Here is a 24,854-nt window from a genome sequence, read left to right as displayed (position 1 = left end):
TCTTCCGGCGCTTCGTCAGAGAGCCAGGTTGACCCTGGACAGCAGTGGTGGAAGGACGACGAGAGGGGCGACCCCCTTCCAAGAACTCATCTGCTTCCAAGGGTTCCACACCAAGTGCACCAGAATCTGGCGCGACATCCTCCACCGGTGACAAAACAGGGCCACGCCCCACCGAAGCGCCAACATCGACGGCTATGGCAACTGGAGGCGGATGCACCTCCACATGCGCGACCACCGCACTACCACCCACACCAGGGGGGTCCACAGACATCGGACCCGACACGTCAGCACCAGTGGGGCACACCGCACCCACAACGCCATCACCGGTAGGTGCAGGAGGAGGGTTCAACCCGGCAGGAGCATCCCCCAGGTCCACAAGGCCATGTAGAGGTGGAAAATCCTCCTCTCGGAAGACATTGACCAACCGGACGGTGCCATTACGGCAACCAGCAGCCAGGTGTCCAGCCATACCGCACCGAAAACATGTGCGCTCTTGTCCCGCATAAAAGCACTGCACCTTGAACCCCAGCAGCACCATCGACGACGGGATCGCCTTCCTCAGCTTCATGGTAACCGTGCGGATACCCATCAGGACGCCACGAAGACGGCCAGACTTCAGCACATTTGCCCGACAGGCGAGAACACTCCCATATCCTCCTAAGAACCGGCGGAGCAGGCTCTCTGGGAACTCAAACGGCAGCCCCCGCACCACCACAAAAGTCACTGGAACACACAAGTCCGTTACAGTAACCGTACCCGCCGCGCCAGGCAAGGGTACAGTACGCCCATCATACTTGTCGACCACATCCCGGTACACCACAGCGTCAGTCAGCTTAACCAAGGCCCGATGTTCCCCAGCCAGCTGCACACCACACACATCTGCAGGGTTGACACCCAGCACATCCAGGAGAGCAACCTCCAACAACGAGTAGTTCACCTGACCAGAGAAGGCCAGCTCAACCGTATCCACACGCCTTATAGGCGGCATGGGCAACGCCATCCCGCCGGCCCACCAGGCCAGAGGCCCACAAAAAACGCCACCAGCTGTGTGCACGCCAAACGTCCAGGCAAGACTGAGGAGCGAATGTAAACAGAACCGCTCCGCACGGCTGCCAAACAGCCCATCCCAATTTCTGTTATTAGTCGCCTGAATTGGTCTGAGTATGGAAGGCTCAGACGGAATTCGTACCTTAATGTAAATTGCTGAGCCAGTGTGAAAGGTTGCGTATTTTAATTGTTTAATTATTGATCTTGAGGATAGTAATTAATTACTCTAAAGGTAATCACGAGTGATTACCGTTCTCTTAGCACTTTGGACATTGTAAATCAGAGTTTACCATCGCTGAGTGATTAGTAACCGATTAACGTAAATTAACGTAACTAGTAGAGATTAATCAGCTGTCTGGAAGTACAGGGATTAATGGGATTTTCTCACTGAATGCTCGACGGGTAGAGTGTTGTTTGATTTCCGCGTTACTAGTGACAGTTGTAAGAGTTGTTAATTTAACGTAAATGTTACCTTGTAATTAACGTAAATGTTATTGTGTTATTAACGTAAATCAATTGTTATTGATTGTTGATCGTCCGTGGGACGTAGTGTTAACGTAAGGATTAATTTGAGGAAGGGTGCTGGAGTTGCCAGTGAACCCATTAGTTATTGTGTCATTGAAAGACTACTGATTTGATTGCATTGCAACCGCTGTTGCAGGAGTAGACTGGACTGAGGCGTAGAACAGTTAGGAGGTTACTGGAGACGTATTTCAGAACCTACTGTGTCATTTGTTGTAATTGTGATTATAGATCTGTTAGTTCTTGCTTGCTTGTTGATTCCTCTGTGGTCACGCTTATGTTCGAGTTAGTTCATTATGCAGTCCGAGGGGCTGGTGTCTAGCTGTCATTGATAGTGTCACAGGAAGGATTTCGAGTAACGTCATTGACATTTCTTTTGTTTTGTTGTAGTAGTTAGTACTTTATTGAATAAACTAAGTTGTTATGGTTAACACTGTCTTTTCGTTACACCCCCACACATTATTATTGTTATGCAAATGTTCTTCACACTCGACTAACATTGAGACGAATTTTCTGAGCTTTGGATCAAATATACGGCACCACACAACAATAAATTATTGTTGTGAGAGCCCGTGACCTACTCGTTAGATTCGCTTCGGCGATTGGCGAAGGTCGGCGGCCTAAGTGGGGGGGATTTCAATTTTCATTGGGGTCTCGGCGTTTGCTCGCGCCTAGTCAATTGTTCATACATGGTCCCAAAGTGAGGAATGAGCTGGTTACTACACTGGTGTGTTAGCTAAGCAAGTCCTTCCTCAGGCGACCTAGTTGAATATCATGACAGGAATAAAGGTTAAAGAATAAAGAAAATTCTTAGAAATTTTCCGAGCTAAAATTCCTTATACCAATTTCAATTTATTCCAAAACTTCTCACAAGTTAAAAACTACAAAAACTCTCACAGCCACTGTTCTTAACTCTAGCGGCCACTGTTCTTAACTTTGGCGGCCACTGTTCTCAACTCAGGAGGCCACTGTTTTTAACTCTAGTGGATATTGTTCTTAACTCTATCAGCCACTGTTCTTAGCTCTAGCGGACACTTTTCTTAACTCGGGCGGGCACTGTTCTTAACTCGGGCGGGCACTGTTCTTAACTATTGTGACCACTCTTCTTAACTCTGGCGGCCACTGTTCTCAACTCTGAAAGCCACTGTTCTTAACTCTGGCAGCCACTGTTCTTAACTCTGAGAGCAATTGTTCTTTATTCTGGTGGCAACTGTTATTTACTCTGGTGGTCACTGTTCTTAACTCTGGCAGCCACTGTTCTTAACTCTGGCGGCCACTGTTCTTAACTCTGGCGGCTACTGTTCTTACCTATTGCGGCCACTATTCTTAACTCTGGCGGCCACTGTTACTAACGTTAGCAGCAACTGTTCTTAACTTTGGCGGTTAATGTTCTTAACTCTGGTGGCCACTGTTCTTAACTCTGGCGGCCACTGTTCTAAACTCGTGCGGCCTCTGTTCTTTACTCTGGCGACCACTGTTCTTAACTGTGGCGGCCACGGTTCTTAACTTTGGCGACCTCTGTTCGTAACTATTGGCGCCACTGTTCTTAACTCTGACGGCCACTGTTCTTAACTATTGCGGCCACTGTTCTTAACTCTAGCGGCTACAGTTCTTAACTCTGATGGCCACTGTTGTTATCTCTGGCGGCACTGTTCTTAACTCTGGCGGCCAATTTTCATCACTCTGTCGGCCGCTTTTCTTAACTTAGGCGGCCACTATTCTTAACTCTGGCGGCCACTGTTCCTAACTATTGCGGCTTCTGTTCTTAACTCATGTGGCCACTATCCCTAATTATTGCAGCCACTGTTCTTACCTTTGGTGGCCACTGTTCCTAAATATGGCAGCCACTGTTCTTAACTCTGTCAGCTACTGTTCTTTACTCTGCTGGCAACTGTTCTTAACCTTGGCAGTTCTGTTCTTAACTCTGACGGCCACTGTTCTTAACTCTGGTGGCTACTGTTCTTAACTTTGGCGGCCAATGTTCCTAACTTTGGCAATCACTCTTCTTAACTCTGGCATTAATTGTTTTTAACTCTGGCGGCAATTGTTCTTAACTTTGGCGGCCACTGTTCTTAAATCTAGCGGTCACTGTTCTTAACTAATTCGGCCACTTTTTTTTAACTCTGGCGTAAACTGTTCTTAACTCTGACCGCCAATGTTCTTTACTCTGGTGACCACTGTTCTTATCTCTGACAGCCGATGTTCTTTTCTCTGGTGGCAACTGTTCTTAACCCTCTGTTCTTAACTATTGCGGCCACTGTCTTAACTCTGGCGAACACTGTTCTTATCTCTGGCAGTCACTGTTCTAAATGCTGTTGGCCACTGTTCTTGGCTCTGGTGGCAACTGTTCTTAATTCTGGCGGAAACTGTTCTTGTCCTGGTGGCCAATGTTCTTCACTCTAGCGGCCACTGTTGTTCACATTGGTTGCCACTGTTCTTAACTCTGGCGGCCACTGTTCTGAACTTATGGAGGCCACTGATCCTATCTTTGGTTGCCACTGTTCTTAACTCTGGCGGCCACTGTTCTGAACTTATGGAGGCCACTGATCCTATCTTTGGTTGCCACTGTTCTTAATTCTGGCGGCCACTGTTCTGAACTTATGGAGGCCACTGATCCTATCTTTGGTTGCCACTGTTCTTAACTTTGGCGGCCACTGTTCTTACCTCTGGCGGCCACTGTTCTGAACTTATGGAGGCCACTGATCCTATCTTTGGTTGCCACTGTTCTTAACTCTGGCGGCCACTGTTCTGAACTTATGGAGGCCACTGATCCTATCTTTGGTTGCCACTGTTCTTAACTCTGGCGGCCACTGTTCTTAACTCTGGCGGCCACTGTTCTAAACTCTGACAACCACTGTTCTTTACTCTAGTGGCAACTGTTCTTAACTCTCTTGGCCACTGTTCTTAACTATTTTGGCCACTGTTCTTAACTCTGGCGGCCACTGTTCTTAACCCCTGGCGGCCACTATTCTTAACTCTGACCGACAATGTTCTTTTCTCTGGTGGCTACTGTTCTTAACACTTTAGAGCGTGTGGCACTGGCGAAAAAAAAGCACCTTGTGCGCGCGGCGTTCTGTGCGCTCAAGCGTAAACACAAAAAAGTGTATAATCTTTTCCTGCTCCTAACATCAATTCACGAGCTACGTTTTTCATTTTGGTATCAATGCGTTGGCAATAAAATTCTCTACAAGATCATATGCATAAAATGTCACCAAAGCATTTGCTATCCCACCACTAAGTAAATAAACACGAAGATGACTCGCCGTGACACCCAAACAGGAAGTAAATGTTCATACTCTTTCGTTTGTTGGAAGCCTCACAGTCATCCTACAGCCCTTATTTTGATATCACTGAACTCGCAATAAAATTCCCCACCCAGACATATGCCTATCAATGTCTAATTATGTTCTGCACGAGTGTGGGAACTGGGCGAAGCGTTCGCCGTGATTTCAGCAGCGACGACACTGCTGTGATGCAGCGCTTTGAAAGTTTATACTTATTTCACTGTCCTGGCATTATTTCTCGAGCTACGTATTTCATTTTTATTGCAATGTGTTCGCAATAGAAAGTTCTATAAGAACATGGGTAGAATTGGCCAACAGAGCGTCAAACAAGTTTGCGGCGAATAAAATCTTACGCGAATCTTACGCGTGTTTGTACCCGTGAGCGTAAAAAGTTTTTACTTTGCTCATGTTTTTTCAAGTTTATACTTGATTCACACCGTTTTTTTTGTTTGTATAGTGTTCGGAATAAAATTCTCTACACAGACATATGCATATAAATGTAGAATCATGATCGCGGCCAACACATGAGTGTGTGGAGTGGGCGATTACCCTCGTTGTGTCACCAACTCAATAGTCTCTCCTCTAAGTTACAATACACGGCCGTTTTCTCAAATAGGCTCTGTGCCTTTTAGAGAAAACAACAATTTAATGGCAAACATATTCATACAAACCCCAAGTCGATCAGGTAGTAAATACCCAATATAAAACACGGTCCGTAAATTTACGTCGTGATCCGACAAGTGGTTAAGCAAAACGCCCGTAATTCCAAGAGGAAAATCCAGAGAAGTGTTAACCTTCTGTTCCTAACTATTGCGGCCACTGTTTTTATCTTTGGCGGCCACTGTTCTTATCTCTGGCAGCAATAGTTCTTAACTGTGATGGCCACTGTTCTTAACTCTGTCGGCAACTATTCTTCACCCTGGTTGTCATTGTTCTTGAACCTGGCGGCCACTGTTCTTAACTCTGGCGGTAAATGTTCTTCACTCTGGCGGCCACTGTTCTCAACTCTGGAGGCCACTGTTCTTAACTCTGGAGGCCACTGTTCTTAACTCTGGCGGCCACTGTTCTTAACTCTGGCGGCAAATGTTCTTCACTCTGGCGGCCACTGTTCTCAACTCTGGAGGCCACTGTTCTTAACTCTGGCGGCCACTGTTCTTAACTCTGGCGGCCACTGTTCTTAACTCTGGCGGCCACTTTTCCTAACTCTGACGGCCACTGTTCTTAGCTCTGGCGGCTGCTGTTCTTAACTATTTTGGCCACTGTTCTTAACTGTGGCGGCTACTGTTCTTAACTCTGTTGGACACTGTTCTTAACTATTTTGGCCACTGTTCTTAACTGTAGCGGCCACTGTTCTTAACTCTGTTGGACACTGTTCTTAACTATTGCAGCCACTGTTCTTAACTATTGCAGCCACTGTTCTTAACTCTGACCGCCACTGTTCTTTACTCTTGTGACCACTGTTCTTATCTCTGACAGCCACTGTTCTTACCTCTGGCGGCCACTGTTCTTAACTCTGGTTGCCACTGTTCTTACCTCTGGCGGCCACTGTTCTTAACTGTGGCGGCTACTGTTCTTAACTCTGGCGGCCACTGTTCTTAACTCCTGCGGCTACTGTTCTTAACTATTGCAGCCACTGTTCTTAACTCTGGCGTCCATTGTTCTTAACTCTGGTGGCCAATGTTCTTAACTCCGGCGGCCGATGTTCTTATCTCTGGCAGCAAATGGTCTTAACTCTGTCGTCCGCTGTTCTTAACTCTAGTGTCCTCTATTCTTAACTCTTGTGGCCACTTTTCTTAACTCTGGTGGCCATTGTTCTTAACTCTGGTGGCCACTGTTCTTAACTCTGGCGGCCGCTGTTCTTCACTCTGGCGGCCGCTGTTCTTAACTCTGGCGGCCGCTGTTCTTAACTCTGGCTGCCACTGTTCTTAACTCTGGCGGTAACTGTTCTTAACTCTGGCTGCCACTGTTCTTAACTCTGGCGGCCACTGTTCTTAATTCTGGCGGCCACTGTTCTTAACTATGACGGCCACTGTTCTTAACTCTGGCGGCCACTGTTCTTAACTGTGGCGGCCACTGTTCTTAACTCTGGCGGTAACTGTTCTTAACTCTGGCTGCCACTGTTCTTAACTCTGGCGGCCACTGTTCTTAATTCTGGCGGCCACTGTTCTTAACTATGACGGCCACTGTTCTTAACTCTGGCGGCCACTGTTCTTAACTATGGCTGTCACTGTTCTTAACTCTGGCGGCCGCTGTTCTTAACTCTGGCGGCCAATGGTCTTAACTCCGGCGGCCACTGTTCTTAACTCTGGCGGCCGCTGTTCTTAACTCTGGCGGCCGCTGTTCTTAACTCTGGCGGCCAATGGTCTTAACTCTGGCGGCCACTGTTCTTAACTCTGGCGGCCGCTGTTCTTAACTATGGCTGTCACTGTTCTTAACTCTGGCGGCCGCTGTTCTTAACTATGGCTGTCACTGTTCTTAACTCTGGCGGCCGCTGTTCTTAACTCTGGCGGCCAATGGTCTTAACTCTGGCGGCCACTGTTCTTAACTCTGGCGGCCGCTGTTCTTAACTCTGGCGGCCGCTGTTCTTAACTCTGGCGGCCGCTGTTCTTAATTCTTGCGGCCACTGTTCTTAACTATGGCTGCCACTGTTCTTAACTCTGGCGGTAACTGTTATTAACTCTGGCTGCCACTGTTTTTAACTATGGCGGCCACTGTTCTTAACTGTGGCGGCCACTGTTCTTAACTGTGGCGGCCACTGTTCTTAACTCTGCCGGCCACTGTTCTTAACTGTGGCGGCCACTGTTCTTAACTCAGGCGGTCACTGTTCTTAACTCTGACGGCCACTGTTCTTAACTCAGGCGGTCACTGTTCTTAACTCTGACGGCCGCTGTTCTTAACTCTGACGGCCGCTGTTCTTAACTCTGGCGGTAACTGTTCTTAACTCTGGCTGCCACTGTTCTTAACTCTGGCGGTCACTGTTCTTAACTCTGGCGGTCACTGTTCTTAACTCTGACGGCCACTGTTCTTAACTCTGGCGGTCACTGTTCTTAACTCTGGCGCCACTGTTCTTAACTCTGATGGCCACTGTTCTTAACTCTGACGGCCACTGTTCTTAACTCTGGCGGTCACTGTTCTTAACTCTGACGGCCACTGTTCTTAACTCTGGCGGTCACTGTTCTTAACTCTGGCGCCACTGTTCTTAACTCTGATGGCCACTGTTCTTAACTCTGACGGCCACTGTTCTTCACTCTGGCGGTCACTGTTCTTAACTCTGACGGCCACTGTTCTTAACTCTGGCGGTCACTGTTCTTAACTCTGATGTCCACTGTTCTTAACTCTGGCGGTCACTGTTCTTAACTCTGACGGCCACTGTTCTTAACTCTGGTGGTCACTGTTCTTAACTCTGACGGCCACTGTTCTTAACTCTGACGGCCACTGGTCTTAACTCTGACGGCCACTGTTCCTAACTCTGACGGCCACTGTTCTTAACTCTGACTTCCACTGTTCTTAACTCTGACGGCCACTGTTCTTAACTCTGGCGGTCACTGTTCTTAACTCTGACGGCCACTGTTCTTAACTCTGGCGGTCACTGTTCTTAACTCTGACGGCCACTGTTCTTAACTCTGGCGGTCACTGTTCTTAACTCTGACGTCCACTGTTCTTAACTCTGGCGGTCACTGTTCTTAACTCTGGCGGTCACTGTTCTTAACTCTGGCGGTCACTGTTCTTAACTCTGGTGGTCACTGTTGTTAACTCTGACGGCCACTGTTCTTAACTCTGACGGCCACTGTTCTTAACTCTGACGGCCACTGTTCTTAACTCTGACGGCCACTGTTCCTAACTCTGACGGCCACTGTTCTTAACTCTGACTTCCACTGTTCTTAACTCTGACGGCCACTGTTCTTAACTCTGGCGGCCACTGTTCTTAACTCTGGCGGCCACTGTTCTTAACTCTGGTGGTCACTGTTCTTAACTCTGACGGCCACTGTTCTTAACTCTGGCGGCCACTGTTCTTAACTCTGGCGGCCACTGTTCTTAACTCTGACGGCCACTCACCTCTGGAGTTCGTATCACGTGATCCAGCCAAGACATGAGTATTGCCTTGTGAGGTTCAAATAAATATATCACACAGGTTCCTATAGCCATGATAAATGATCACATATCATCCAATTTTTATTATCACAGTTAAACAGACGGTTTATTGTGATTATTCTCGTGGAAATATTAATCATGTTTGCACATTGTAGTTACAACAAATTTAATTCTGACTGTTACAGCGACAGTGTTGGATACAGTGTGAAGCAGAGTATGCAGTATTGCTACAGTGGATCAGGGAGGGAGATACTGGACGTCTTCCAGGCAACATCCCCCTGATGTGTGACGGCCACCAGCAGGACCACACTGGCAGGACTCCCCTCCACTGGGCGGCGGAGCTCGGCCCGGCCCGGGTGGTGAAGGTCCTCCTGGGGGTGTGCCGGGTGTACCCACACGTCCTGACCTGGGCTGGGGAGACCCCTGCTGACCTGGCACTGCGGGCAGGTCATCTCCAGGTCATCAACACTCTCCACAGTTACCACAGGTCCAAGGTTAGTTATGTGTTAATGTTGGTAAACAGATGTCTTAACCGTTGTCAGTATTCACCACGACTGGTGACTGTCACACCTGCACGACTTGGGCTTGGTGATGACGCCCGCGTCATGTAAACTGACGCGGGCGTCAATTTATATGACGTGGGCGAGCGAGGATCACTAACTCCTCAGAGCTTCAGTAGTAGTCAGGGGAAGGCGAAAACTCCAGCATGGTAGCAGAAGTTGCCTATGGACTCTTTCCTTATTATGACTACTCGATAGCCCAGTCGGTAGAGCTTCGGCCTCACATGCGTGGGGTCCGCGGTTCAAGTCTCCGACAGCCCAGGTGAATGAAATGTTTATTTCCAACATTACAAGTATAAATGACAATTTTTAAGTATCATTATTATTGAGAAAATCCACAGGAGCCGTGATGAGGATTCGAACCTATGTGCTGTGCATCACGGCTCCTACGGATTTTCTCACTGATGCAGTCATGTTAGTGTGATTACTCTCCTTATTTTTATTTATATAGTCGTAATGGCTTGGCGCTTCTTCCTCATAGTTCCCATCCCTTCTCTGTGTATTATTATTATAATTAAAGCCACGTCCATAGTTTTATACTTCAGCCCAAAACAAAGTCATAGTTATAGTAAACTCTCAGTGTATATACACCAGGAAGTTGGGTATACATCTCAGTGTATATACACCGGGAAGTTGGGTATACATCCCGGTGTATATACACCAGGAAGTTGGGTATACATCTCGGTGTATATACACCGGGAAGTGGGGTATACATCTCAGTGTATATATACAGGGAAGTGGGGTATACATCTCAGTGTATATATACACAGGGAAGTGGGGTATACATTTCAGTGTATATACACAGGGAAGTTGGGTATACATCTCAGTGTATATACACAGGGAAGTGGGGTATACATCTCAGTGTATATATATATATACACAGGGAAGTGGGGTATACATCTCAGTGTATATATACACAGGGAAGTGGGGTATACATCTCGGTGTATATACACAGGGAAGTTGGGTATACATTTCAGTGTATATATATACAGGGAAGTGGGGTATACATCTCAGTGTATATACACTGGGAAGTTGGGTATACATCTCAGTGTATATATACCAGGAAGTGGGGTATACATCTCAGTGTATATATACACAGGGAAGTGGGGTATACATCTCGGTGTATATACACAGGGAAGTTGGGTATACATTTCAGTGTATATATACACCGGGAAGTGGGGTATACATCTCAGTCTATATGGTGGTGAATAGGGGGTCTGACAGATGAATGGATAGCGCTCGGGATTCGTCGTCCTGAGGTTTCAAGTTCGATCCCCGGTGAAGCCGGAAACAAATGGGCAGAGTTTCTTTCACCCTGATGCAGCTGTTCACCTAGCCGTAAATAGGTACCTGGGAGTTAGATAGCTGCTACGGGTTGCTTCCTGGAGGTGTGTAACAAGAAGGAGGCCTGGTCGAGGACCGGGCCGCTGGGACGCTAAGCCCCGAAATCCTCTCAAGATAACCTCAAGATATATGCCAAGAAGTGAGGTATACATCTGTGAGTATACACCAGCTCAATAGTATACTCCACTTAACAACATAACTACCCGCTGTTCACTCAGTAACAAGGTAAAGAACATAATTATGAACTACAAACTGTAACATTCACATATAAACAAGAATTATGGAACTGTTCTTGAGACAAATTTCCCGTGACTAATTATCTGAATATTTTGTCTTGTGTTTTGGGTTTGTTAAACATAGTTATTGATGCGTTGTTTTCTTGACGTAATGTCTTGGTATAAACACAATGTGATTATTGTTTTTGAGCTTTTGCTGAATGTTATATCAGTGCTAAATACAACATGATTAATGATGTAAAACATTTTCATCAATGTTGCATCAATGATAAACACAAGATGATTAATGCTGTTAAGCATTTTTAACAATGTTAAATCAATATTACAGACAATATGGTTAAGACAGATAAGACAACTTAACCAGAGTTTCCATAATGTTAATCATGTTGTTGTTTGGTTGTTTAAGATTCAGCTACTGGGAACTAAACGTTCCAAGTAGCACGGGCTATGGTGAGCCCGTAGTGGACTAACCTGGCACAGGAGCGGGGCTGTCGTTAAACATGTATATTAAACTCCTCGCCAGGTTCTCTTCACACAAGTGACAATATACATCAGGTATATATATAGTCAGAGTGAGCCTCAGTCCACTAGGTCAGGACTCTCAGTCTACGAGGTCAGGACTCTCAGTCTACGAGGTCAGGACTCTCAGTCTACGAGGTCAGGACTCTCAGTCTATGAGGTCAGGACTCTCATTCTACGAGGTCAGGACTCTCAGTCTACGAGGTCAGGACTCTCAGTCTACGAGGTCAGGACTCTCAGTCTACGAGGTCAGGACTCTCAGTCAATGAGGTCAGGACTCTCAGTCTACGAGGTCAGGACTCTCAGTCTACGAGGTCAGGACTCTCAGTCTATGAGGTCAGGACTCTCAGTCTACGAGGTCAGGACTCTCAGTCTACGAGGTCAGGACTCTCAGTCAATGAGGTCAGGACTCTCAGTCAATGAGGTCAGGACTCTCAGTCTACGAGGTCAGGACTCTCAGTCTACGAGGTCAGGACTCTCAGTCTACGCGGTCAGGACTCTCAGTCAATGAGGTCAGGACTCTCAGTCAATGAGGTCAGGACTCTCAGTCTACGAGGTCAGGACTCTCAGTCTACGAGGTCAGGACTCTCAGTCAATGAGGTCAGGACTCTCAGTCAATGAGGTCAGGACTCTCAGTCTACGAGGTCAGGACTCTCAGTCTACGAGGTCAGGACCGCAAGTCTACGAGGTCAGGACTCTCAGTCTACGAGGTCAGGACTCTCAGTCTACGGGGTCAGGACTCTCAGTCTACGAGGTCAGGACTCTCAGTCTACGAGGTCAGGACTCTCAGTCAATGAGGTCAGGACTCTCAGTCTACGAGGTCAGGACTCTCAGTCTACGAGGTCAGGACTCTCAGTTAATGAGGTCAGGATCCTCAGTCTACGAGGTCAAGACTCTCAGTCAATGAGGTCAGGACTCTCAGTCAATATGGTCAGGACCTTCAGTCTACGAGGTCAGGACTCTCAGTCAATGAGGTCAGGACTCTCAGTCTACGAGGTCAGGACTCTCAGTCTACGAGGTCAGGACTCTCAGTCAATGAGGTCAGGACCCTCAGTCTACGAGGTCAGGACTCCCAGTCAATGAGGTCAGGACTCTCAGTCAATGAGGTCAGGACCCTCAGTCTACGAGGTCAGGACTCTCAGTCAATGAGGTCAGGACTCTCAGTTAATGAGGTCAGGACTCTCAGTCTACGAGGTCAGGACTCTCAGTCTACGAGGTCAGGACTCTAAGTCTACGAGGTCAGGACTCTCAGTCAATGAGGTCAGGACTCTCAGTCAATGAGGTCAGGACCCTCAGTCTACGAGGTCAGGACCCTCAGTCTACGAGGTCAGGACTCTCAGTCAATGAGGTCAGGACTCTCAGTCAATGAGGTCAGGACTCTCAGTCTACGAGGTCAGGACTCTCAGTCAATGAGGTCATGACCCTCAGTGAATGAGGTCAGGACCCTCAGTCTACGAGGTCAGGACTCTCAGTCAGTGAGGTCAGGACTCTCAGTCTACGAGGTCAGGACTCTCAGTCAGTGAGGTCAGGACTCTCAGTCTACGAGGTCAGGACTCTCAGTCAGTGAGGTCAGGACCCTCAGTCTACGAGGTCAGGACTCTCAGTCAGTGAGGTCAGGACTCTCAGTCTACGAGGTCAGGACTCTCAGTCAGTGAGGTCAGGACTCTCAGTCTACGAGGTCAGGACTCTCAGTCAGTGAGGTCAGGACTCTCAGTCTACGAGGTCAGGACTCTCAGTCAGTGAGGTCAGGACTCTCAGTCTACGAGGTCAGGACTCTCAGTCAATGAGGTCAGGACCCTCAGTCTACGAGGTCAGGACTCTCAGTCAGTGAGGTCAGGACTCTCAGTCTACGAGGTCAGGACTCTCAGTCTACGAGGTCAGGATTCTCAGTCAATGAGGTCAGGACTCTCAGTCTACGAGGTCAGGACTCTCAGTCTACGAGGTCAGGACTCTCAGTCTACGAGGTCAGGACTCTCAGTCTACGAGGTCAGGACTCTCAGTCAATGAGGTCAGGACTCTCAGTCTACGAGGTCAGGACTCTCAGTCTACGAGGTCAGGACTCTCAGTCTACGAGGTCAGGACTCTCAGTCTACGAGGTCAGGACTCTCAGTCAATGAGGTCAGGACTCTCAGTCTACGAGGTCAGGACTCTCAGTCTACGAGGTCAGGACTCTCAGTCTACGAGGTCAGGACTCTCAGTCTACAAGGTCATGACCCTCAGTCTACGAGGTCATGACCCTCAGTCTACGAGGTCATGACCCTCAGTCTACAAGGTCATGACCCTCAGTCTACGAGGTCATGACCCTCAGTCTACGAGGTCATGCCCCTTAGTCTACGAGGTCATGACCCTCAGTCTACGAGGTCAGGACTCTCAGTCTACGAGGTCATGACCCTCAGTCTACGAGGTCAGGACTCTCAGTCTACGAGGTCATGACCCTCCTCTTACGTGTGTGTGTGAACTCACCTAGTTGTACTCGTCTAGTTGTGCTTGCGGGGGTTGAGCTCTGGCTCTTTGGTCCCGCCTCTCAACTATCAATCAACTGGTGTACAGATTCCTGAGCCAACTGGGCTCTATCATATCTACATTTGAAACTGTGTATGGAGTCAGCCTCCACCTCATCACTTCCTAATGCATTGCACTTGTTTACTTCTCTGACACTGAAAAAGTTCTTTCAAATGTCTCTGTGGCTCATTTGGGTACCAAGTTTCCACCTGTGTCCCCTTGTTCGTGTTCCACCCGTCCTGAAGAGTTTGTCTTTGTCCACCCTGTCAATTCCCCTGAGAATTTTGCAGGTGGTTATCTTGAAGTTATCTTGAGATGATTTCGGGGCTTTTTAGTGTCCCCGCGGCCCGGTCCTCGACCAGGCCTCTACCCCCAGGAAGCAGCCTATGACAGCTGACTAACACCCAAGTACCTATTTTACTGCTAGGTAACAGCGGCATAGGGTGAAAGAAACTCTGCCCAATGTTTCTCGCCGGCGCCTGGGATCGAACCCAGGACCACAGGATCACGAGTCCAGCGTGCTGTCCGCTCGGCCGACCGGCTCCCAGGTGGTTATCATGTCTTCCCTTACTCTTCTGTTTTCCAGGGGACGTGAGGTTCAGCTCCTTTAGCCTTTCCTCGTAGCTCTTACCTCTCAGTTCCGGGACAAGTCTGGTGGCATACCGCTGAATCTTCTCAAACTTTGCCTTGTGTTTAACTTGGTATGGACTCCAAGCTGGAGTTGCATATTCCGGAACTGGTCTGACATAAGTGGTATGCAGGGTCCTGAACGATTCCTTCCACAAATTTCAAAAAGGCAGTTCTTATGTTGGCCCGTCTTCAATATGTCACTGATGATATCCTTTTGATGTGGGCCTCTGGGGACAGGTTCGGTGTCATATCAACCCCCAGATCTTTCTCTCTATTTGACTCTTGTAGGATTTCACCTCCCAGATGGTACCTTGTGTTCAGCCTTCTGCTCCCTTCGCCTAATTTCATTACTTTACACTTTCCAGAGTTGAACTTTAGTAGCCATTTTCTAGACCATCTCTCCAGTTTTTCCAGGTCGTCCTGTAGTTTCTGTCTATCTTCATCTGTCTTTATTCTTCTCATAATTTTTGCATCTTCAGCCAACATTGAAGGGAATGAGTCTATACCCTCAGGAAAGTCGTTTACATATATTAATAACAGGATGGGTCCAAGTACAGAGCCCTGTGTGACCCCGCTGGTGACATCACGCCACTCTGATGTCTCTCTCTTGCCAGTTATTCGCTGCTTCCTGTTGCTTAGATATTCCCTGATCCACTGGAGCACCTTACATTTAACTCCTGCCTGATGCTAAAACTTTTATAACAGAATTTTATGGGGTACTGTGTCAAAGGCTTTCTGACAGTCCAAGAAAATGCAGTCTGCCCACACTTCTCTTTCTTGCCTAATTTTTGTTGCTTGGACATAGAATTCTATCAAGTCAAGTTATGGTCAAGACACATAAGCCAGGGGCATCTATGGCTGGTGAAGACACATAAACCTGGGGCATCTATGGCTGGTCAAGACACATAAGCCTGGGGCATCTATGGCTGGTCAAGACACATAAGCCTGGGGCATCTATGGCAGGTCAAGACACATAAGCCTGGGGCATCTATGGCTGGTTAAGACACATAAGCCTGGGGCATCTATGGCTAGTCAAGACACATAAGCCTGGGGCATCTATGGCTGGTCAAGACACATAAGCCTGGGGCATCTATGGCTGGTCAAGACACATAAGCCTTTGGCATCTATGGCTGGTCAAGACACATAAGCCTGGGGCATCTATGGCTGGTCAAGACACATAAGCCTGGGGCATCTATGGCTGGTCAAGACACATAAGCCTGAGGCATCTATGGCTGGTCAAGACACATAAGCCTGGGGCATCTGTGGCTGGTCAAGACACATAAGCCTGGGGCATCTATGGTCACCTCTGCTGGGTACTGTCTCAAGGTCACCTCTGCTGGGTAATGTCTCAAGGTCACCTCTGCTGGGTACTGTCTCAAGGTCACCTCTGCTGGGTACTGTCTCAAGGTCACCTCTGCTGGGTACTGTCTCAAGGTCACCTCTGCTGGGTACTGTCTCAAGGTCACCTCTGCTGGGTACTGTCTCAAGGTCACCTCTGCTGGGTACTGTCTCAAGGTCACCTCTGCTGGGTACTGTCTCAAGGTCACCTCTGCTGGGTACTGTCTCAAGGTCACCTCTGCTGGGTACTGTCTCAAGGTCACCTCTGCTGGGTACTGTCTCAAGGTCACCTCTGCTGGGTACTGTCTCAAGGTCACCTCTGCTGGGTACTGTCTCAAGGTCACCTCTGCTGGGTACTGTCTCAAGGTCACCTCTGCTGGGTACTGTCTCAAGGTCACCTCTGCTGGGTACTGTCTCAAGGTCACCTCTGCTGGGTACTGTCTCAAGGTCACCTCTGCTGGGTACTGTCTCAAGGTCACCTCTGCTGGGTACAGTCTTAAGGTCACCTCTGCTGGGAACTGTCCCAAGGTCGCCTCTCCTGGGTACTGTCTCAAGGTCACCACTGCTAAGTACTCTCTCAAGGTCACCTCTGCTAATTACTGTCTCAATGTCACCTTTGCTTCGTACTGTCTCAAAGTCACCTCTGCTAAGTACAGTCTCAAGGTCACCTCTGCTTGGCACTGTCTCAAGGTCACCTCTGCTAAGTACTGTCTCAAGGTCACCTCTGCTAAGTACTGTCTCAAAGTTACCTCTGCTAGGTACTGTCTCAAGGTCACCTCTGCTAGGTACTGTCTCAAGGTCACCTATGCTAAGTACTGTCTCAAGGTCACCTCTGCTAGGTACTGTTTCAAGGTCACCTCTGCTAGGTACTGTCTCAAGGTCACCTCTGCTTGGCACTGTCTCAAGGTCACCTCTGCTAAGTACTGTCTCAAGGTCACCTCTGCTAAGTACTGTCTCAAAGTTACCTCTGCTAGGTACTGTCTCAAGGTCACCTCTGCTGGGTACTGTCTCAAGGTCACCTCTGTTAAGTACTGTCTCAAGGTCACCTCTGCTAGGTACTGTCTCAAGGTCACCTCTGCTAGGTACTGTCTCAAGGTCACCTCTGCTAAGTACTGTCTCAAGGTCACTTCTGCTGGGAACTGTCTCAAGGTCACCTCTGCTGGGTACTGTCTCAAGGTCACCTCTGCTGGCTACTGTATCAAGATCACCTCTCCTAAGTACTGTTTCAAGGTCACCTCTGCTGGGTACTGTCTCAAGGTCGCCTCTCCTGGGTACTGTCACAAGGTCACCTCTGCTGGGTACTGTCTCAAGGTCACCTCTCCTGGGTACTGTCTCAAGATCACCTCTGCTAGGTACTGTCTCAAGGTCATCTCTGCTAAGTACTGTCTCAAGATCATCTCTGCTGGGTACTGTCACAAGGTCACCTCTGCTGGGTACTGTCTCAAGGTCATCTCTGCTAAGTACTGTCTCAAGGTCACCTCTCCTGGGTACTGTCTCAAGATCACCTCTGCTAGGTACTGTCTCAAGGTCATCTCTGCTAAGTACTGTCTCAAGGTCATCTCTGCTGGGTACTGTCACAAGGTCACCTCTGCTGGGTACTGTCTCAAGGTCATCTCTGCTAAGTACTGTCTCAAGGTCACCTCTCCTGGGTACTGTCTCAAGATCACCTCTGCTGGGTACTGTCTCAAGGTCATCTCTGCTAAGTACTGTCTCAAGGTCATATCTGCTGGGTACTGTCTCAAGGTCACCTCTGCTGGGTACTGTCTCAAGGTCACCTCTGCTTGGTACTGTCTCAAGGTCACCTCTGCTTGGTACTGTCTCAAGGTCACCTCTGCTGGGTACTGTCTCAAGGTCACCTCTGCTAGGTACTGTCTCAAGGTCACCTCTGCTTGGTACTGTCTCAAGGTCACCTCTGCTTGGTACTGTCTCAAGGTCACCTCTGCTGGGTACTGTCTGAAGGTCACCTCTGCTGGGTACTGTCTCAAGGTCACCTCTGCTTGGTACTGTCTCAAGGTCACCTCTGCTTGGTACTGTCTCAAGGTCACCTCTGCTGGGTACTGTCTCAAGGTCACCTCTGCTGGGTACTGTCTCAAGGTCACCTCTGCTGGGTACTGTCTCAAGGTCACCTCTGCTGGGTACTGTCTCAAGGTCACCTCTGCTGGGTACTGTCTCAAGGTCACCTCTGCTGGGTACTGTCTCAAGGTCACCTCTGCTGGGTACTGTCTCAAGGTCACCTCTGCTGGGTACTGTCTCAAGGTCACCTCTGCTGGGTACTGTCTCAAGGTCACCTCTGCTGGGTACTGTCTCAAGGTCACCTCTGCTGGGTACTGTCTCAAGGTCACCTCTGCTGGGTACTGTCTCAAGGTCACCTCTGCTGGGTACTGTCTCAAGGTCACCTCTGCTGGGTACTGTCTCAAGGTCACCTCTGCTGGGTACTGTCTCAAGGTCACCTCTGCTGGGTACTGTCTCAAGGTCACCTCTGCTGGGTACTGTCTCAAGGTCACCTCTGCTGGGTACAGTCTTAAGGTCACCTCTGCTGGGAACTGTCCCAAGGTCGCCTCTCTTGGGTACTGTCTCAAGGTCACCACTGCTAAGTTCTCTCTCAAGGTCACCTCTGCTAATTACTGTCTCAATGTCACCTTTGCTTCGTACTGTCTCAAAGTCACCTCTGCTAAGTACAGTCTCAAGGTCTTCTCTGCTTGGCACTGTCTCAAGGTCACCTCTGCTAAGTACTGTCTCAAGGTCACCTCTGCTAAGTACTGTCTCAAAGTTACCTCTGCTAGGTACTGTCTCAAGGTCACCTCTGCTAGGTACTGTCTCAAGGTCACCTATGCTAAGTACTGTCTCAAGGTCACCTCTGCTAGGTACTGTTTCAAGGTCACCTCTGCTAGGTACTGTCTCAAGGTCACCTCTGCTTGGCACTGTCTCAAGGTCACCTCTGCTAAGTACTGTCTCAAGGTCACCTCTGCTAAGTACTGTCTCAAAGTTACCTCTGCTAGGTACTGTCTCAAGGTCACCTCTGCTGGGTACTGTCTCAAGGTCACCTCTGTTAAGTACTGTCTCAAGGTCACCTCTGCTAGGTACTGTCTCAAGGTCACCTCTGCTAGGTACTGTCTCAAGGTCACCTCTGCTAAGTACTGTCTCAAGGTCACTTCTGCTGGGAACTGTCTCAAGGTCACCTCTGCTGGGTACTGTCTCAAGGTCACCTCTGCTGGCTACTGTATCAAGATCACCTCTCCTAAGTACTGTTTCAAGGTCACCTCTGCTGGGTACTGTCTCAAGGTCGCCTCTCCTGGGTACTGTCACAAGGTCACCTCTGCTGGGTACTGTCTCAAGGTCACCTCTCCTGGGTACTGTCTCAAGATCACCTCTGCTAGGTACTGTCTCAAGGTCATCTCTGCTAAGTACTGTCTCAAGGTCATCTCTGCTGGGTACTGTCACAAGGTCACCTCTGCTGGGTACTGTCTCAAGGTCATCTCTGCTAAGTACTGTCTCAAGGTCACCTCTCCTGGGTACTGTCTCAAGATCACCTCTGCTAGGTACTGTCTCAAGGTCATCTCTGCTAAGTACTGTCTCAAGGTCACCTCTGCTGGGTACTGTCTCAAGGTCACCTCTGCTAGGTACTGTCTCAAGGTCACCTCTGCTTGGTACTGTCTCAAGGTCACCTCTGCTTGGTACTGTCTCAAGGTCACCTCTGCTGGGTACTGTCTCAAGGTCACCTCTGCTGGGTACTGTCTCAAGGTCACCTCTGCTTGGTACTGTCTCAAGGTCACCTCTGCTTGGTACTGTCTCAAGGTCACCTCTGCTGGGTACTGTCTCAAGGTCACCTCTGCTAGGTACTGTTTCAAGGTCACCTGTGCTAGGTACTGTCTCAAGGTCACCTCTGCTGGGTACTGTCTCAAAGTCACCTCTGCTGGGCACTGTCTTAAGGTCACCTCTGCTTGGTACTGTCTCAAGGTCACCTCTGCTTGGTACTGTCTCAAGGTCACCTCTGCTGGGTACTGTCTCAAGGTCACCTCTGCTAGGTACTGTTTCAAGGTCACCTGTGCTAGGTACTGTCTCAAGGTCACCTCTGCTGGGTACTGTCTCAAAGTCACCTCTGCTGGACACTGTCTCAAGGTCACCTTTGCTAATTACTGTCTCAAGGTCACTTCTGCTGGGTACTGTCTCAAGGTCACCTCTGCTTGGTACTCTCTCAAGGTCACTACTGCTAAGTACTCTCTCAAGGTCACCTCTGCTAATTACTGTCTCAAGGTCACCTTTGCTTCGTACTCTCTCAAGGTCACCTCTGCTAATTACTGTATCAAGGTCACCGTTGCTTCGTACTGTCTCAAGGTCACCTCTGCTAGGTACTGTCTCAATGTCACCTCTGCTAAGTACTGTCTCAAGGTCACCTCTGCTTTGCACTGTCTCAAGGTCACCTTTACTTCGTACTGTCTCAAGGTCACCTCTGCTAAGTACTGTCTCAATGTCACCTCTGCTTGGTACTGTCTCAAGGTCACCTCTGCTTGGTACTGTCTCAAGGTCACCTCTGCTAAGTACTGTCTCAAGGTCACCTCTGCTAAGTACTGTCTCAAGGTCACCTCTGCTAGGTACTGTCTCAAGGTCAACTCAGGAAGTTGTAAACTCTGACTCAGTAGGCCAGGACGTAGATGACAGTAAACTAGAAAGTGTACCAGACAGTACTGACAGCTCGATAGGTACAGACACTACGACGGTTCTCGATAGAGCAATTCAGAACAGAAGGACAAACTTATGCAAATTTTATGCAAAGGGCATATGCAGACATAGATATGCTGGTAATAAGAAAGGATTAGAATGCAGTTACCTACATCCCAAAAAATGTTTAAATATGCTTAGGAAAGGTGAGTGTCGATTTGGATCAATATGTAGGTTTTTCCATCCTGACATGTGCCAAACCTCACTGGAGGACAGAAAATGCTATGACCTCAGCTGCCCACACTTTCACGTGAAAGGCACGGAACGCTACATAAAGAGTGGCAAGCAGGATAATGAAATTGAAGGAAACTCTATAAATTTTTTATACCAGACCGACAGAGAATTCAAAAGGAGCAGCATGGAGAGTGTATGGAACTGGATGCCAGATCCACTTGCATTCCAGAATTACAGACACAATTACACACCGAAAGGGAACTACAACTACGACAGAAAACTGCCCTACAACAATCGGTACTGGTCAGAACAAACTCATTATGTCCACGCATAATGGACTTGCCGAAAAAGTCTCCCATTCAAACTATCACTAATAGAGTAACCTCATTCATCTTTGCCAACATACAAGGACTGAAAACAAGAACAAACAACAAAGTACAGTTCATAAATGGCCTCCTCACGGAGTCAAATGCAGTATTTGGAGCTTTCACAGAAACTCATGCAGGGGAATTGTTGGACAGTGAGATCGGGATTCCAGGATATAACCTATACAGGTGTGATAGGAAAATTAGGTCACATGGAGGAGTGGGTCTGTATATTAGGGAAGACCTTGTATGCTCGGAGCTCCTAAACGTTACAAATGAGGTGGTAGAGGTACTGGGATTAAAAATAGAGAAAATAAATTTAGTGATTATACTAATATACAAACCGCCAGATGCAACGGCTGAGGAATTCACAGAACAGATAAGCAAAATAGAGAATAGCCTTGATAATTTGGAGAACCCGATACCTGATATTATCTTCCTAGGTGACTTCAACTTGCCTAGTCTCAGGTGGAAAATAGCAAACAATAATATTATACCAGGAAATCTATCAGGACCTAACCAACCACTGATTAGAGAACTACTTAGATTCTGTGACATTTTTTCACTCAATCAGCAGATATCGGAGCCAACGAGAAATGAAAATATTCTAGATCTGGTCTTTACGAACAATGAAGACATTATCAGAGACATTACGATATCAGATACCACATACTCAGATCACAAACTCATTGAAGTGCAAACGATCATCAATACTCAGAATAGACCTAAAACGTTGATAAAGCGAGAGGGGCTATTCAGTAAATTCAATTTTAATATTAAAAGGATAGACTGGGAGATAATAAACAGGGAACTTACAAACATTCCATGGGGAACTGTTCTAAGTAATACAAGTCCTACAGAAGGAATAGAAAAAATGACTTCAGAAGCGTATCAAGTCTGTCTGAAACATGTTCCTTTGAGGAAAGCCAGAAAGAGATCTAACGTAGAAAGAGAACGCAGACGACACTATAAACGCAGGAAAAAAATAACGGAACTGCTTATGCAGACACGAATTTCCCGTCAAAGAAGGAATAATTTAAATAGGGAGATTGAAGAAATCGAGCGGAAATTGAAACACTCATATGAAACTGAAGAAAGGCAGTTAGAACAGAAAGCAATTCAGGAAATAAAGAAAAATCCAAAATACTTCTTCTCATATGCGAAATCAAAAGCAAAAACCACTGCCAGTATTGGACCTATTCGTACAAGTGAAGGTTCATACACGGAGGATGACAAAGAAATTAGTGAAATCCTAAAAAAGCAGTATGAGGACATGTTTAGCACTCCAATAAACAACATGAAGGTGGAAGATCCAGACAATTTCTTTATGCGGGATATTCAAACCCCTGTAAATATAACTGATATAAACACGAGCGCACTAAATTTTGACAAAGAAATTGAAAACATGCCCATGCACTCGGCCCCAGGTCCAGACTCATGGAATTCAAAATTTATAAAGAAATGCAAAGTGCCGGTAGCACAGGCACTTAGTATAGTGTGGAGGAAGAGCTTGGACACGGGGGAGATACCAGATGCACTTAAAGTAGCAGACATAGCCCCTCTACACATGGGAGGGAGCAAAGCATTGGCAAAAAATTATAGACCAGTTGCACTAACATCGCACATCATAAAAGTATTTGAGAGAGTGATTAGGAGTCAGGTCACCAATTTCATGGAGATCAATGACCTTCACAACCCAGGCCAACATGGATTTCGAGCGGGAAGATCGTGCCTCTCACAGTTACTTGAGCACTACGACAAAGTCACTGAGGCATTAGAAGAAAAACAGAATGCTGATGTGATATACACGGACTTCGCAAAGGCTTTCGATAAATGTGACCATGGCGTGATAGCACACAAAATGAAGTCAATGGGAATAACCGGTAAAGTAGGACGCTGGATACTCAGTTTTCTGTCAAACAGGACTCAGCGAGTAACTGTCAACCATATAAAATCTAGTTCAAGTGCAGTGAAAAGCTCTGTACCTCAGGGTACAGTCCTTGCACCGCTGCTTTTCCTTATTCTCATATCAGATATAGACAAAAATACAAGTCACAGCTTCGTATCATCCTTTGCAGATGACACAAAAATCAGTATGAAAATTACCTCGGCTGAGGACATTGAAAAACTTCAAGCTGATATTAATAAAGTTTTCGACTGGGCATCAGAAAATAACATGATGTTTAACAGTGATAAATTCCAGGTACTCAGGTACGGTAAAAATGAGGACCTTAAACATAATACAGAGTACAAAACACAATCAAATGTACCCATAGTAGGAAAACAGCATGTAAAGGATTTGGGAATAATAATGTCTGACGACCTAACGTTTAAGGAGCATAACCAAGCAAATATTGCGACAGCCAGAAAAATGATAGGATGGATTACGAGAACTTTCAAATCCAGGGATCCCATCACAATGGTTGTACTCTTCAAGTCACTTGTGTTGTCCCGTCTTGAGTACTGCTCAGTACTCACTTCCCCCTTCAAAGCAGGAGAGATTGCTGAAATAGAGGGAATACAGAGAACATATACGGCACGCATAGACGCAATAAAGCACCAAAATTATTGGGATCGTCTCAAAGCCCTCCAAATGTACTCACTAGAAAGAAGACGAGAGAGATATCAAATAATATACACCTGGAAGATACTGGAGGGCCAAGTTCCAAATCTACACAGTAAAATAACAACGTACTGGAGTGAACGACATGGAAGAAAATGTAGAATAGAACCAGTGAAGAGCAGAGGTGCCATAGGCACAATCAGAGAACACTGTATAAACATCAGAGGTCCGCGGTTGTTCAACGTCCTCCCAGCAAGCATAAGAAATATTGCCGGAACAACCGTGGACATTTTCAAGAAGAAACTAGATTTATTCCTCCAAGGAGTGCCGGACCAACCGGGCTGTGGTGGGTATGTGGGCCTGCGGGCCGCTCCAAGCAACAGCCTGGTGGACCAAACTCTCACAAGTCGAGCCTGGCCTCGGGCCGGGCTTGGGGAGTAGAAGAGCTCCCAGAACCCCATCAACCAGGTAACCAGGTACCTCTGCTAGGTACTGTTTCAAGGTCACCTCTGCTAGGTACTGTCTCAAGGTCACCTCTGCTAAGTACTGTCTCAAGGTCACCTCTGCTAAGTACTGTCTCAAGGTCACCTCTGCTAAGTACTGTCTCAAGGTCACCTCTGCTAAGTACTGTCTCAAGGTCACCTCTGCTAAGTACTGTCTCAAGGTCACCTCTGCTAAGTACTGTCTCGAGGTCACCTCTGTTGGGTACTGTCTCAAGGTCACCTCTGCTAAGTACTGTCTCAAGGTCACCTCTGCTAGGTTCTGTCTCAAGGTCACCTCTGCTAGGTACTGTCTCAAGGTCACCTCTGCTAGGTACTCTCAAGGTCACTTCTACTGGGTACTGTCTCAAGGTCACCTCTGCTAGGTACTGTCTCAAGGTCACCTCTGCTAGGTACTGTCTCAAGGTCATCTTTGCTAGGTACTGTCTCAAGGTCACCTCTGCTAGGTACTGTCTCAAG

At 47.5% G+C, this 24,854-nt stretch overlaps 1 protein-coding gene across 2 annotated transcripts in view; it reads left to right on the top strand.

Moving 5' to 3' along the window:
• The window catches only part of LOC138351038 (serine/threonine-protein phosphatase 6 regulatory ankyrin repeat subunit C-like), a 284,005-nt gene that overhangs the window by 146,471 nt on the left and 112,680 nt on the right, over window positions 1-24,854 (top strand). For both annotated transcript variants that reach the window (XM_069302580.1, XM_069302575.1), the window contains exon 3: window positions 9,131-9,439. In XM_069302580.1, coding sequence (XP_069158681.1) covers window positions 9,131-9,439 — 309 coding nt within the window. The remainder of the gene's footprint in view (window positions 1-9,130; window positions 9,440-24,854) is intronic.

This window comes from Procambarus clarkii, chromosome 5, assembly GCF_040958095.1.
Source record: "Procambarus clarkii isolate CNS0578487 chromosome 5, FALCON_Pclarkii_2.0, whole genome shotgun sequence".
Lineage (NCBI taxonomy): Eukaryota > Metazoa > Arthropoda > Malacostraca > Decapoda > Cambaridae > Procambarus > Procambarus clarkii.
Note: the sequence above shows the minus strand (reverse complement) of the source record. Positions and strands in the feature narration are given on the sequence as shown.